The following is a 15,931-nucleotide window of genomic DNA, read 5'->3' as shown; positions in this document are numbered from 1 at the left end:
CCACAGAGCATAAATTGCGTAATTTAACCGTTTTAGCGGAAATTGACATTGCTTGACAGTAGTTGACATGCATGGCATTTGATTTGATTCTTGACAGCGCAATCGGCCTCGAAAAGAATTTATCACATAAAACAAAAAAAAATACCCGCTATTACTGCGTAAACCCATAATAAAAACATGCAGAATCTATCCATATTCATGGTGAGTATCTAACATTTAATTTTTTCGTCGTAAGTTCCGTACAATGCTCGAGTGCGTTTCTAACCTATATTGTTTGCCGCAAGGATATCGAAAGTTCACGTTCGTACGTAGACGAGCTGTTCTCGTCGGAGGCGGGCAGCGTGGTGGAGGCGCTGGTGGCGCTGAAGAACGCCGTGATCGGCAGCAACCGGCAGAAGAGCTCCGTGATCCAGCAGGGGGTGGTCCCGCGCCTGCTGCAGCTCAGCACTGATGGAACCCTCGACCCCAACATACGGCTGGAAGCCACCATCACTATCGGTAAATATAAAGAACCTACTTGGTAATAAAAGTTATTAGTATGAGTGTTATGTATAGTTAACAAAAACACATGGGTTATCTATCATAAACATTGGATAGTTGTTGTTAATACTTTTGTTGGCAAGTAAGATAAGTTACCATGCAGCTACATTAAATCTGTACAAATATAACATAATAGCTTGATTTCATAACTCTCAATATCTAAACATGAGTAATAATTTGCCAAGTGCAATTTTAAAACCTTAACCTAATATTTCAGGGTCACTAGCGAAAGGCACACCAGAGAATGTTGCGTCACTGATAGAGCTGGGCTCGGCAACCACACTAGTAGAGATACTGAGGACGTCCCCGGTAGACTCCAAGCTGACAGAGGCTGCTCTGTGTGCGTTGAGGAGTCTGTTCCTGCACCCACAGGCACCTATCTCCGCATTGCCTGCTGACCCACCACTGTTGGCACACTTGACCCGTAAGTACATTAAATTATTGAAGTCAAATCAGGGAGGAAGTTGAATTTGATGCCCCTTTAAAGTTGGCAACCAACAGATTGATATGCCAAAATGAAAATTTATTTAGGATTTATATGGTGTATTAAATAATTATTCCCTAGATTGAAAAAAATAATTGAATCTTATCTTTTAAAAAAACATGCAAATTCTTATTTTGTCCTACTAAGAGTAGGAATGAAGATATGACATACGTACTAAAATATAAAATAAAATAACTAAATTAAAGGCATGCAACTCAAATACATACTTAATTTAAATATGTTACTATAAATAATGGTAATACTAGTGATCTAAGTACTTTCTTTTTTAAAAATCTCATTTATTTTATAAGCTTGTACATCTGACCTACTTACTTATTTAATTGAAAATTTACGCAAACAGTTTTTGTGCTATCTATTTAATCCTTCATTACTCTATTCCAGAAATAGCGCACGAAGGCACACCCACCTCCCGGGCATCCATCATCCGCATCCTGTCCATCTGGTGCGGGGGCTCAGCACAGCAGGACGCGCTGTGCGCGGCGGGCGCGTGTGCCGCCGCCGCCGCCATGCTGGGCCCCCGCGCGCCGCAAGCTCTGCCTGCGTTGGATCTGTTGGCTGCTATGTGTTTTGAGAATGCCGCTGTCTCGCAGTGCGCTATTAATACTAGGTAATATTACAATACAATACAATAATCTTTATTTGCACACCATTAAAAAAAATCTTAGATCTAACTGAAATAACAGAGATGCACAAATAGCGGTCTTATCGCTAAGAGCGATCTCTATTATTCGCTCTATAACGGGTACTATGAACAGAAAAGCGTAGTATGATCACCCTCTAGAACAGTGGACCGACGATCTTCGACAGGTGGTTGTTAGTGGCTGGATGAGGAAGGCTGAAAAATGCTAGGCACAAACAGAAGTGACATACTTCCCCAAATGTACCAGATAATTTTTTTACTGGAGGTAGCAGTATCTACCAGTTTGCATACCTTTTGTGTACGAAATAACGTAACTGTAATATAGTGGTTTGTAAATATTTAGACTAACTTAACGTATCTCCTCTCTTACTGCACTTACTTATCACTTTCTTACGACCATCTTTACACTTTCCCTTCCCAGACACAACGACAAATCCGTCCCAGCTCTCCTAAGCTCGCTAGCGGGTCGCTCGCAGCCGCTGCCGGTGGCGCTGGGCGCCGCGCGCGGGCTCGCCTTCCTGCACCGCGCCGGCGCACTAGACGCCTCTGATCCCAGGTGAGGATGGATAGGTCTTATTTAGTGTTAGTTAAAGACTCGACTATTTACCCGACTGCCGAAGGAGGAGGGTAATGTTTTTTGCTCTTCATTCCTGAATGTCAGTCAAATCAAATAACTCGGAAATTAAAAGTGACTTTGAAAAAAAAAATGTCCTACGAGTCCTATTCTTGAAAAATGACTCAAAAAAAAACTTGAAAAATGACTTAAAACTAAAAAAAATACTCGAGTCTTTAACCAACACAATAGTCTTATTGCTTATAGCAATCACTACCAGACAACCTTTGGATGGGAGATGTGACATAGTTTAAAGGCAACGGTGAGGGTTAGTCCAAGCAAGTCTAGCTAAATGTTTTAAATACGGTTTTTACTGCCTGCACCGCGCCGGCGCACTCGACGCCTCCGACCCCAGGTGAGCTTATTGCTTATAGCAATCTGCACCAGACAACCTAGAGAACCATGAGTGACATGTTATCAGTGCTCTAGATTGGCGCTCGCACCGCGCCGGCGCACTGGACGCCTCCGACCCCAGGTGAGGGTGGATAGGCGGCCTTATTGCTTAGAGCAATCTGTGCCAGACCACTGGACCACTCCAAGCCCAGGTGAGGGTGAGACGGACTTATTGCTTGTTGTTATTTGTGCTAGACAATCTTTGGATGGGAGATGTGACTTAGTCTACAGATATTGCTGAGGGTTGAGGCTTCCATTACCATCCAATTGCCTCTGAGCACCTCCTTGTTCGTCCACAATGAGAGCGAGTGAGAGGCACGCGTCCCTTCCACTCGGGCATGGTTAGCCCGCCTAAGAGCGAGAGAGACAGACATAATTTGAGGTAGTCGTTGTCACGTAAAACTTTCGCCCGTATACCGATTTTACAGGCAACCAATTTTTTGTTGTTGTTGTCATTTATCTTTTACTCACACTGTCAAGTAATAATTATTTCCTCAATGCCCCCAGGGTGGTGTACGGCGCGCTGCCGTGCCTGGCGCGGCTGTGCACGCGCGACGTGCCCGAGGAGATCCGCGCTACGGCCGCGGAGACACTCGCGTATTTGGCAGAGGTAAATATCTATACAATAAATGCCTGTAAGGGTAAACAGGGGCAACATTAGAAGGGAGAAAACGGGTGTATAAGAAGATAAAAAGAAGAAGTGTAAATGGCAGACGGGCCTTATGTTCCCATGTCGTACCTCTGTCTATACTCCTACTTATTCACCGAGTCATTTTCATTTAGTTGCGCGGCGTATAAATATAATTCCACACTAGGTATTGAACTTTGTTAGGAGTTCTCTTCCGATCAAAGCAATGCATCGTTCCAAAACCAATGTTTTTCAGTTTGTTCAGCAGTTCAAATGGTTTAATTTATCACATGGATTTAATTCATGTTAATCCTATACATATAACATAGCCCTAAACCCCTAGGTGGACACAACCCTCCAACGCCTAGCCGCCATCTCCAACCACCTGATGACGTCACTAGCCGACATCGTCACCTGCCCGTCGGCCGCCGCCAAACAAGGAGCCTTCAAGTGTTTCGCGTCTTTAGGAGCCAATGATGAGGATATTAGGAAGAAGATCATTGAGACGTACGGCCTGATGCTGCATGTGGTTAACGGGATGAATAATCCGGAGCCTATGGTGAGTGCTTTGAGAAATAATGTTTTTTGACGTAACAAGATAATGGGAAAGATAAACGGTGTTGAAATTTTGTTTAAGATTCGGCACATTTCACACACGTCTATGGAACACGTAATTTGTCTTTTGTCTAATGTCTTTTAGGGCCTGTTCTAGAGTGATTGCATACAGTTTATTTGCGTAATCAATCTCCTTTTGTTTTACTGAAATAGCCCCGATTTTACGTGTGACAATAAGTCAATAACTTATTGTCTATATGTTGTTAACAGGTGCGACTCGCAGCCGTCAGGTGTTTACACTCCCTGTCGCGGTCTGTGCAACAGTTAAGGACAACATTTCAGGTAAAACTTATGCGAAATAAGTCCCCTTTCACAGCTTTCTTATATATCTAATATTATAAACCTAAAAGTATTTTACGTATCGATAGATCGAGGAAACGGCTGGATTTTATATAATTAAGCATGTGGTAAGCTGAAGCCCTGGGTTAACATATACTTGTTACTCCGATATTTCTTCGAGAAAACCTTTTAAACCGAAGCGAAGCTCGTCGGAAACCCTAATCCAGTACAAAAGCAATTAGGCATCATCAACATTTTTCCCCTTAATAACCTCAACCCCTCGTCCCCAGGACCACTGCGTGTGGCGGCCCCTCATGCAGCTGCTGACCGACAGCCCCGGCACGGAGCTGCTCACCGTTGGTTCCTCGACCTTATGCAACCTGCTCTTAGAGTTCTCGCCCGCCAAGGAACCGATGTTGGACCAAGGTAACTTCGTACATCCACGAATTTATACCTACAGCTTTTGGTCACTTTATATGTATTAAATTACGTTGCGACATTCGAATTATGACTTTTGAATGACACAAAGAGTCTAAACTCCTGTACTTCATAGTCATTTGTAAATATTCTCTAAACTTAAAATACGGTCTATGAATTTGGGGGTTTTATTATAATATATTAGCACTTTTTTATATTGACTACTTTAGATAATCGAAAACCAATCCGAGAAAGAGAGGCATTATTATTTATAAATTTGATAGGGGCAGTTATTCCAGCTCAGGAGTGACCATAGAATATTAATATTGGTTTTATAATTTAACAGAGAACTCAACCCCCTCCCTATACATCTTTTTAACAGCCTCTCATTTTGAAACACTTTGTACAAGTCCATAGCTCACATTAACCCCTTGTTCTCTACTAACAGCCACTCCTCTTGGAACACCCTGTACCATAGCTCACACTAACCTTGTTACCCACTACCCAGGTGCGGTGGAGATGCTGTGCGCGCTGACGCGGCGGCCGGAGGCGGCGCTGCGACTCAACGGCATCTGGGCGCTCATGAACATGGCCTTCCAGGTATGTAGACATACTTACATTACGTAGGTAGGATTGTAAATAAATTAAATTCATAAATAGGTTCTAGTAACGGACCTACAGTCAGCAGAAGAGCTACATTGGTCACCTCAACGCAAACACTTTGTTTTATACGTGAAAATCACCGCAGAGGCGCCAAGCCGCTCCATTATGCTGAGCTGAGCTATTACCACATTACTTGCCTTATTATAATTTTGTTTGTTTTATAGGATATACGTTTTTTTATTTATTTATAGCGAATACTGCCAACATAAAATTGTTTGTATATATCGAAAAGATATTATTAGATTCATCTATTCCATCCACGAATCTCAGGGTCAAATTGTTTGCCCTGGAGAAGCACACATAGCTCTCTGTACATAGATAGGTGTTAGTAACGGAATGCATGTAACATACATATTTCATGGCGCGATACACTAGATTTAATGTATATCACTACTCCCCAGGCCGACCAGAAAGTAAAACAACGCATCCTATGCTGCCTCGGCTAAAACCATTTTGCATTTTTTCAGCAACGAAAACAGTCAGGCGTCATTAAGCTAGCCTTTTCCGTTTAGGAGTGTATATACATATATCCAAATACAATTATTCCAACACCCCAATTTCACCCTCAACCTCCCCACTCGCCAGGCCGACCAGAAAGTGAAACAACGCATCCTATGCTGCCTCGGCACGGAACAGATGTTCCGTCTACTCGGAGACGCCGACACTCGCGTCATCATGAAGACATTAGGACTACTGAGGAACCTGCTGTCCACCAAGAGCCACATAGACGCCATCATGCAAGATTATGCGGACCAGGTCATGCAGGTGTGTTGTTTGGTGGTGTGGATTTGGGTTTGTTGTAGTGAGCGATAGTGGAAATAATGTTTTGATAAAGCTACCTACTTACCTAGTGTAAAGCTTGCAGAATTAGTTAATTTCTGATGCGATCTTTAAGAGTTACTTTGAGCGTAGCTCTTTCTATAACCTTTTGAGCGACTATAAATTCGTGCTCCAGTCAACCGTCATTGTCCAAGTTTCACCGGCAAGACCTACTAGTTGAAGACCTTTATCTTTTAACTTAGGGGAATGGCTGGTGCAAGGATATATCATTCATATCTCTACACAGGTTGCAAAAGTGGTAGGTAAGCCGAAAGGGCTTAGCGAAGGAATCTTTAGATATCACAAATCTGCCTGACAGATTTACCTTGTTACACGAGCAGTTTGCGTTGCCCTTTTGCTACACCCTGTACATCGACTACTCATTCCAGGCAGTGATCGTGGTACTCGAAGGCTCGTACCCCTGCGAGGTGAAGGAGCAAGCTCTCTGCATCCTGGGCAATAGAATCAAAACCACCGATACTGTTGTCTTTTATTCTCCGTCTCTTCCATCCGTCTCGCTCACTCTTACCCCACTCACACATATCTATCTCTCTCCCCCAGGCGGTGATCGTGGTGCTAGAAGGCTCGTACCCCTGTGAGGTGAAGGAGCAAGCGCTCTGTATACTCGGCAACATCGGTGACGGCGAGCGAGCCAAGGACCTGCTCATGGACAATGAGGATGTGCTGAGGAAGCTCGTGGACTATTTGGTGAGTGGTTTTTAATTTGAGGTTTCGCACAGAAAGGTTGTGTATGACCGTTTGTCACAGAAACAAAACTGGGTGGATATTTCCATAATCTACACGGCTGGCAGGTGGGTTCGAGATATTAAACTACACATAGGCCACATAGCCTTGAGACGGTTGGTATCGTCATGTGATGGAGCTATTTTACCATCAGCCCACTATCCGCAGTCAGACAGATACAGGCCACAATACTCTGTTCTCGGCATTCCTTATCCAGCCACTACCGGCTACCTTTCTAAGATCATCGGTCCTAGCTGGTCGACAGGTCGCTGGTTGGTAGGTTCACATCTAGATTTAAATGTGCAGGATTTCGAACGATATTATAACTAGCTATGACTAATGTACAACCAGATGGACCTCTACATTTTCTAGCACTCCACTTATAGGAGGATCTCATAAGACGAAAGTAAATTTATGATAAGTGACAGATCTAATAAAAAACTAACCATTACCCCATCCCCACAGGCACACCCCGAGCGCTCCCTCCAAGAAGCAGCCCTATTCTGCGTGAGCAACCTGGTGCGAGCGGGCGGCGCGGGCGCGGCGGCGCGGCAGGCGCGGCTGGCGGAGCTGGGCGTGCTGCGGGCGCTGCGGCTGCTGCAGCGACGCACTACTACCAACCACACGTGAGTGTGCTGTTTGACAGAATGGATTTGCATCGTAAAATCGTGTATAAGAGTGTCATGTCATCTGTGTGTCTATGTAATGGGATGACTTATTGGTATGTGAGGCTAGCTGAGCTGGGCGTGCTGAGGGCACTGAGGCTGTTGCAGCGACGGACTACTACCAACCACACGTGAGTGTGCTGTTTGACAGAATGGATTTGGAGTAGATAATACGTTTATTACATTGTTGGGTGTCATGTGAGTAACTGGTAGCAGGCAAGACTGGATGGATTGGTACTGTTGAGGGCCCTGAGGCTTACCACCCAACGTACATCGTTGGACTCCCAATTACTTGATTGTGCATCAAAGTTTAGGGCGTGATTGTTAAAAAATACGTGACTTCACTTGAGTGTTGTTTTTGTTGAAATGAATTTGAATGGTACGTTCGGCCAATCGTATGTAATATTGGTATTGATGAGTGCCATGTATTTCTAAGTATACCTTACTGGCCGAACTGGTGATGTTCTTTCCACACGGCACACAAAATGTCATGTGTTTAGGAATAAAGTGAAAATATGGTTATTGAGCTAAATTTATGAGTGTGATATGAGTGGAAATGTTTTGAAATCACTGAAGTTTGCAAGAGTGTGCGAGTGGGGTGCTGAAGACATTGAAATGAGTGCTAGGGAAGAGTGTCGAATGTGTTAGCATGATTCGAAGTGGCTATGCTTGTGTTACATTGATGAGTTTGTTATGTGTAAAAATGATAACTGGAATTCTATAGTGGACATTATAGTGAACTTATTAGTGGTTGATCGTAGCTACTGTTTGTAGTACAACTACTATTGTTTTTAGTGTAAGATGAACATGTGATCCCACGTTTGAGTCCCATATCGACCTTAGTGAGGAACTAATATTACGTATGACTTTACAAAGTTCTTACTCTACAAAGACTCTAACTTTTCCTATTTTTTCGCGTTAAATGAAATGTTTCAGCGTCAAGGCGGCCCTGGCACAATTCAACGAGTTCACATAATACGGCAAGGTGCACAAGCACAAACGCTTGCGACGGAAGTAGTGTTATGTGATGTGTGCGACAGACAACTGTCTGACAACAAACATTGTACCGGTGTAACAGACAGGACTGGTGTAGATGTAACTTAGTTTATGTGAGCGGACTGGAGTGGTTTACTTACGTGTATAAATTGATTTCGAGTAAGAGCTAGAATTTTGTGTAAAATTTGTTAATGCCAGTCACTTTTGTATGTGTAACAGCTAGAAAATTATAATTATGTGTAAATTTTGGGTTTATTCTGGCAGTCACATTGTATAAAAAGTCTAATCTAAATGATTTTTCACTTTGGATGTATATGGCCAGCCGCTATTTGTTGGCATAAATTGTACGGATCAGACATAATGTTTGGCAGATCAGCGAAGCTATTAAGACGAGCCGCAATGTAAAAGTCGCTCCTATATATTTTATATGAACTATGGCACAGTATGACTTATAAATTGCACACGAGTGACTTTTGCTGTGGTGTATTTTGAAATAATGTGTGCGGTACTTTAACTGAAAGCAAAGGTGGACGTATCTGATTTATTGTACAACTAAAATGTGTTTGGAGAGTTCTAACCATCGTTCTGTAATAATAACTAACATACCTTTATCACCCGCTTTAATATAAATGATATTATGTGAAAAGTTTAGTCTTATAGTAGTCACACTAAAATTGTTATATAACTTCACGGCCTACCTAAGATTGTATGAAAGATCGAGGCAGAATCCTTTGAACTTAAGTTTTTTTGTTACATTGCCTTGACAGATAATAATAATAATACGAATAAAACGTCACGGAATTACACTTATTAACTCGTATGATATTGTTGAAATATTTCCATGAACCGGTAGCACAGATAAATGCAAAAGCGTGTATCATTTGCACGTTTTTATTACATTTTTGTGCACGAAAAAAGTACCTATGTAAAAGTACATACTTGTACAAAAGTATGTCTCGGAGTAACTGATATAATAATAATTATGTACTTATGTTAAAAAAATTGCACATATATTACGAATCCATATAACCTTTGTACGTGTCAAGAGGTCACGAATATGTGCAGTCACCAAACAAAGGATTTATGTATCCACTATCACAACCCAATGTAAAAAGTTTAACAGAGGAAAGATAAATGTGTTCTTAAGGATATTTGATCGATACATGAACCATTAAATGAGCTCTATTAAATGACTGATACTCGTATCATCTATTTTTCGTTAGTATGAATGTGTAAGGGGGTGGATACTGATCCCATTAGCTGACTGTACCTTCTCAATATTTAACCAAAATCTATACTTTTTGTTTTAATGTGTCGGGTATTTAAATAAATATTAATTTATTGAAATGCCCGCCATATAGGCTATAGACGTTAGCTATATTTGTACATACTTAGATAAGTAAGTTAACAACCAATTGTTATCTCGGCTTAAGAAGTTGTCACTATTTATTTGTTTTCTTATTTTTAACATTGTCATGAATACTTTATGCCTATTGGCTGGACCGGTATAGGAGTCGTGAAAGCTACTCTGTGATTGGTTGACGAATGTTCGTACTTACACGTGATTTGATGGCGTTCTTCTTTGCTCCTAGACCCGGTTTCACGTGAGAATGTGCCTCATTACAAGTAAAAATGTTACGTTTTTGCATGTATTGCATTCTCAAGTGAAACGCTCTCTTAGTATCATATTGTCATGATGGCACTTAGTATGTAGTATCATTCATTCGTTACATTTTCCCATAAAGTCTTCACAAATTCATTGTAATGTTTGTAAAAATGGTTTCAGTGAAAGTGGTGCTAGACTAAAACAAATATACATATTAGAAATAAAATTGAAGATAATTGTAGTTAAACTACATTAAACCATGTCTAGTGTTTTTGTATGAAATTGTATACCGTTGCGTCTAGTTGGTGTTTAAAATGGTTTTCAAATTTGACTTTGAAAGTCTGTAAGTTTGTACTTAGAACAATTTTGTAATATGTCTGTTTTTGGACTGAATATGTAAGTGATTATGCTTAAGTGGTACATTGTTGGATGTTTGATGTAAATTTTTGTGTAAATCTATACTGAATCGTTCTTCCCGAAGTAAACAGTGAAAATATAAAGAAACAGAATATAATTTTAGTCCTCCAGCCGAAAAAAAAAACTTTTTCATAGACACTTAGGTGATTTAGTTCTTATCTTATCTTTATTGTCTCTACAATTTGATCACTGATGATTTTTAATTACAAAACCTTCACCACGCACTTATGAAAAAATAAAAAAAATCGAAACGACTAATTCACCATTGTAGTAAAATTATTTACAAATTAAATTTGAATATCAAAATCTATTACTCATTGCAAATGTATGCACTGTATTAAATTGTGATCGATGTAAAAAACATTATTGGAAATATTTGATGTTCATGTTTTTTCATAATTTTCATACTTCAGTAATATGAAATCTAGTGTATAGTGCCACAAACTTATCTGTTCCGGTGACAGCGAACTAAATTGATCCATATCTCATTACTTACTAATGAATTGTATATTTTAAAACATTAGATGGGTTTATTAACACCGCAAGAGCGAAATAACAATACGAGCAAACTTATAATCTTATAGAATTAAGAAATATTAGAGATTTATTTGAGCTGTCACCGGAACAGATAAGTTTGTGGCACTATAGGTCTTTTACATGGAAGTAATACAACAGGAATGCGCACTGCACCAAAAAAACGAGCCGACAGAGATAGTCAGCACGGAGCCCTCCATCTCTTTCTATTTTTGGTGACCATAATTTTAGGTAATTCATGAGACATCACTTCTAATCTATCATGTCGCGAATAGGTGTCGATGGTCTCAAAGTCACCTATTATTCGAATAATTCGATTGCAATGTAGGTACGAATGTATTTTGGTGATATGACAATTAAGTAAACAAATGGGGTGAAGGTAAAATTTGTAGGTATAGATTGTCAAAACAGGTTAACATTAAACGCAACTATGTACCTAAAACGTGTTTACACTGTGGGTGTTCCGTTTACATAGTCTAGTAAAGTGTAGAAGTTGATGAAAATCATAAGATTTCAAAAAAAATATCTCAACCTAAGTGCTTCCGCCGGTTTTAAGCTTGATAAATTATCTTATAATACTCATATCTATCACAAAAAAATCAACAGCTCATAACTCTTTACCAGCCTTATAAGATAACAGTCACAATAATACCTAATGATACTTAGGTATAAAATAAAACAAAAAGTTAAATGAAACAGGTCCTAATTAATGGAAAGTGATTCAAAAGTACGAATGAATGGTCACCCTAACCATAACGTCTCTCACAACAGTATAAACGTCATCCGTCTTCTTGACAACTTCGGTCTTGTCGTAAAGTATTTAGAAAAACTACCAATATTTTTTATGAAATAATTATTCATACAAATACCAAATATTTCATTAAAATTACATGTTTATAATGATTTATTATAAATTTGTTTTTGAAAATGATATGATGTAGTCTATGAGTTAATTTAATAATTTTTTTGCATAGCTCTCTTCGTACAAAATCTACTAAAGTTTACACAACGAAATCCTGGCAATTGTCAGAAAGAGAGGAAGGGCTCTGTGGTAACCCTCTCTATCGGCTCGCGGCCTCTTTCACTTCAAATATAAGTCTTAAGGTGAATACGTTAGGTCTATTTTTGTTTGCATCATTTTGGTGAGTGCGCATTCCTGTTGTATTATTACTTCCATGGTCTTTTAATATGTTATTGACATAAATTGTATCAAAAGTATAAATTATGGTTTTCCATTTTGACAAGTCACTTTGATGCATCTTTTTCATTTATATCTAACTCAATTTTCTCCATGTATGAATGATACATTATACTGTTAAATTAAAAGAAATTTCTTGTAAAAACTTATTTTATTTATTCTCTTAAAAATATCAAAATAGGTATTCTATTATATTCTGAGGAGATAGAGTCTAGGTACTCTTTTCCCTTACACCCTTGTTACAACACCTACCAAGTCGAGACAGAAACCTCGGCCGAGCCTCGGCCAATGTACGGCCATCTATTGACCGAGTGCTTGGCCGAGAACATTATCTCGGCCACTTTACTTCGTAGGTGTCTAGGTTTAATCAGGGTATAAGAATCCAACTATTTGTGTTGGTATTTATCAGTCTTTAAAGGCACACATTTTGTATGACCTGTGGTTTATTCATTATACTGTGTAAGAATTAAGGCACATCGAGTAAAAGGTCATATGTACCTACAACAAAAGTAACTGGTGAAGCAAACAACCCATTGAGTAACCCCCTTCCGGCTTACTATATCATTTATACCCTTATTGCATCAATCTGTATCTGTAGGTATATTTACTCACACAAAACCAAAGTTATTTAATTACAATCAGATTACAACTCAATAGAATAAAGTCCGTATCGGGTCCAAAGGATTGGACCCAACAATATCACATTACACGGACCGTTATGGTAACGAAGTCTCTCCCGATACGACCGGTCTGTTGAACCTTATCCTCTTACGGTCGCATTTATTCATTAGTGTGAAGATAAATTGTACCTAGGTGTTCCAAAAAACGTATTAAGGTAAACAGAAATTAATTATGTAAATACCTACTTACTAATATTTCATAAAATTTTTAGAGGATACGAAATAATAAAAGAATATTTCTATATACGAATCTTAGGTCGACATAGAATTTACAGTGAATCAAGAAACGAAGTGGAAACAGCTTTGATGTTTTAGTAAAACCATCAGTGAGCCTTAGCTCTTAATTTGTTGGTAAAAGTTAATTTTCAAGTAAGTATTTCAACCGCAAGTGTCAAGTGTATCATAAAATCATAAGTGTAGTGTTACATATTACATTTAACTATATTTTCACAACACTTTACTCGGCGTCTCTGTCCGTTTGTCTGGAGTGCTATTGCTCCCTCTGTGAGTTAAGGAGTACATCTAGGTACATAAGTAGTTTGGAGTTGCGAGTAGGCTGGATCCCCTTTTGGATTTCATAACCATTTTGTAACACTCTGTATGAATCTGTACACGGAAAAACGCAAAAATGTATGCAGTCGTAGCCTATTCATAGCTATGCATGTATCCTTTTATACTGGCACTTTATCACTTATCAAAGTCAATAAGCTCCAAGTCCAATATTCAAGTTTCATAACCATTTTTATTTACAAAAACCTTTTTCCCCCATTAGCATTGTTAAGTAATAGGATATGTACCTACTGCATTGTAAACGTCTCAAAGCATTTACAAAGGCTTCCCTTTGCCGCCCATAACGATTATTAAAGAAAGAATAATATTAACGAGTATTAATATTGCTTTTCAATATAGAACTTTGCAAACCGCTGCCCCCACTTGCCCTACTTCCCGCCATTATTGGAATCTGCCGGACGCCTACTCGTGAGATCAGTTTTCAGTTTTAATCGGAAATTCGGAAATTGTTCCCACGAGAGAAAAGTTACACACACAAAATGCCGACACCGAGTAGCCCCATTTTTTTTAAGTCTTTAAAATTTTTACAAAAAATCTTTAAATTTTGAACACAATATTTACGTTTTCAGTTGGTAAGTAATATTCAAATGCACTATTATATGTACCTAACTACTTAATTTGCCGAAGTTAGTTAGCCGAAAGGGAGGATATTCTGGACAACTTTTATTATATATATAGGTATATATACATCTTTGAAAGAATCGGTATATTTGCTAGTTTATACCTCACTAATTATGTCGAGGCAAGTTAGTATTTGATACTTAGTGACTACATATTGAAAAAAACAGTGGCTATAAAGACCTGTGTAATACTTTACAACTACCTACCTATAATGAGTTAATTATAAATGATATCTTTGACTTCAACAGTAAGCTCATTGCAACGATTTCGTATTTTTTCAAAGGGATTTTTTCCTCAAAATCTTTTAATGGCTGGTTTTGGTAGCAAGATAAAAAAGGCTATTTAAGCCCATGAATCACTGCCTTTTAATGACTTCCATGAAAGCGGTTCAAATTAATTAGGTAAGTAGAGTAGGTACTTATAGGAATATTTCCATTTTATTCAAATAAATAGTAAGAATTCATTATTACTTATATTATTATTATAAAATTCTTTATTGGTATTGCACATAACATCAAAAATTTCTAAATGAGAACTTAATGCTAGTAGCAATTTCTACTAGTTAAGCTTTGTTTTTAATGAACTTCGTATACTGTATTCATTCTTATTTGGCGAAAAAGGTAAACAATCTTTGTGATCGCACCTGTATAACTGAAATAACCTGTATTCTCACCTCTATTAATGTAACCCTCTGTAAATGAGACAGATATTTATTTATACCATTATATCTGAGACACTGGGTAAGTGGAATACCGCTAATAAGTGAAACGATATTGCAGGACCCTTGAAGTCTCAATAACCAGGTTTCACTGTACTATTAAACAAATAAACTACGGCCAAAATAAATGGTTTCAAAACGAAATCAATCATTTTTGCTTGTAAGTATTTCATTTGTCATTATGTTTTACTTAGTTTTTTAAATAATTCAAATAAAAAGACACTCCAAGATTGCTCAAAATCTACGAAAAGTAAGAATAAATACATTATAGATAAAAAAGATTTTATTTTTTCCTTTTTACGGGAAGTTCACATTTTATTCAGCCAGCACCATAAACAGGAGTCTCCAAGTCTCCAAGGAGGCTGCATAATTCAATATCCTGACCCAAGGAGGCCGATACACGGGATAGTGAATAGTGACTCAGCGATCTAGGTACCTCCACCTTCCTCATTCAGGATCACATGATGTTCACTGTAGCATACGAATACCAAAACCAAAACCATACCGATACCAAAGTTTTGGAGGGTGTTGCGCTAACCACGACTATATCTCGTTGTGTTAAGCGTATCGATTGCATTACTGCCTGCGTTCGTTCGTTTTTGTCAATGTAGATTAGTATTCCAGTTAATTTTTTACTAGTTTAGTTGTTATGTCGAAACAGGAATTTTTATAACATGAGAAATAACTATTTAGGTTTTAGGTAGGTAAATAGTATCTAACAAGTGGTAAATAAGGTAGGTAATAAAACAAACTGTTTGGTACCGTATGCATAGATTGAAAAAAACCAACAACATAGGTATGATTTTTTTTTATTTTGTCTTTAGTTTAGTTAGTTTTATAAACTCGTGCTCTTTCTGGGGTTAGGCTGTTGAATGTAAGAAAGAAATAGGTAAGCCAGGGAGTATCGTGAGCAGTAACGACCGCAGTGGGGCTCGTAAACATTGTATTAGGCCTGTTTCCTATGACCGAGATACTAAATGTGAGCAGTAAAATACTGTTTTTTATGTTATCTACCTGCTTTTTATGTATTTGACATTATTTTCCTGGTAAGCTTGCTTTTGGAACTAGAA

At 38.6% G+C, this 15,931-nt stretch overlaps 1 protein-coding gene across 1 annotated transcript; it reads left to right on the top strand.

Moving 5' to 3' along the window:
* The first annotated feature begins 54 nt into the window (after positions 1 to 54).
* Positions 55 to 10,872, top strand: LOC105392657 (armadillo repeat-containing protein 8). Its single transcript, XM_048631518.1, has 14 exons — positions 55 to 201; positions 285 to 498; positions 758 to 964; positions 1,427 to 1,652; positions 2,107 to 2,241; positions 3,199 to 3,301; positions 3,663 to 3,878; positions 4,145 to 4,216; positions 4,504 to 4,639; positions 5,139 to 5,230; positions 5,879 to 6,058; positions 6,674 to 6,820; positions 7,322 to 7,482; positions 8,458 to 10,872. The coding sequence occupies exons 1-14, from the start codon at positions 178 to 180 to the stop codon at positions 8,495 to 8,497; spliced, it is 1,953 nt and encodes a 650-aa protein (XP_048487475.1). The 5' UTR covers positions 55 to 177; the 3' UTR covers positions 8,498 to 10,872.
* Positions 10,873 to 15,931: the final 5,059 nt, after the last annotated feature.

Source organism: Plutella xylostella, chromosome 29 (genome assembly GCF_932276165.1).
Source record: "Plutella xylostella chromosome 29, ilPluXylo3.1, whole genome shotgun sequence".
Taxonomy (NCBI): domain Eukaryota; kingdom Metazoa; phylum Arthropoda; class Insecta; order Lepidoptera; family Plutellidae; genus Plutella; species Plutella xylostella.
The sequence above is the reverse complement of the archived record's forward strand: the minus strand, read 5'-3'. Positions and strand labels throughout refer to the sequence as shown.

What these genes read in the sequence shown, in the direction of transcription:
- LOC105392657 (XM_048631518.1), top strand. Translation starts at nt 178, where the DNA reads ATGCAGAATCTATCCATATTCATG. An exon ending in CAGTGCGCTATTAATACTAG is followed by an intron (nt 1,653 to 2,106) that starts GTAATATTACAA and finishes TTCCCTTCCCAG; the next exon opens with ACACAACGACAAATCCGTCC. An exon ending in TGAATAATCCGGAGCCTATG is followed by an intron (nt 3,879 to 4,144) that starts GTGAGTGCTTTG and finishes TGTTGTTAACAG; the next exon opens with GTGCGACTCGCAGCCGTCAG.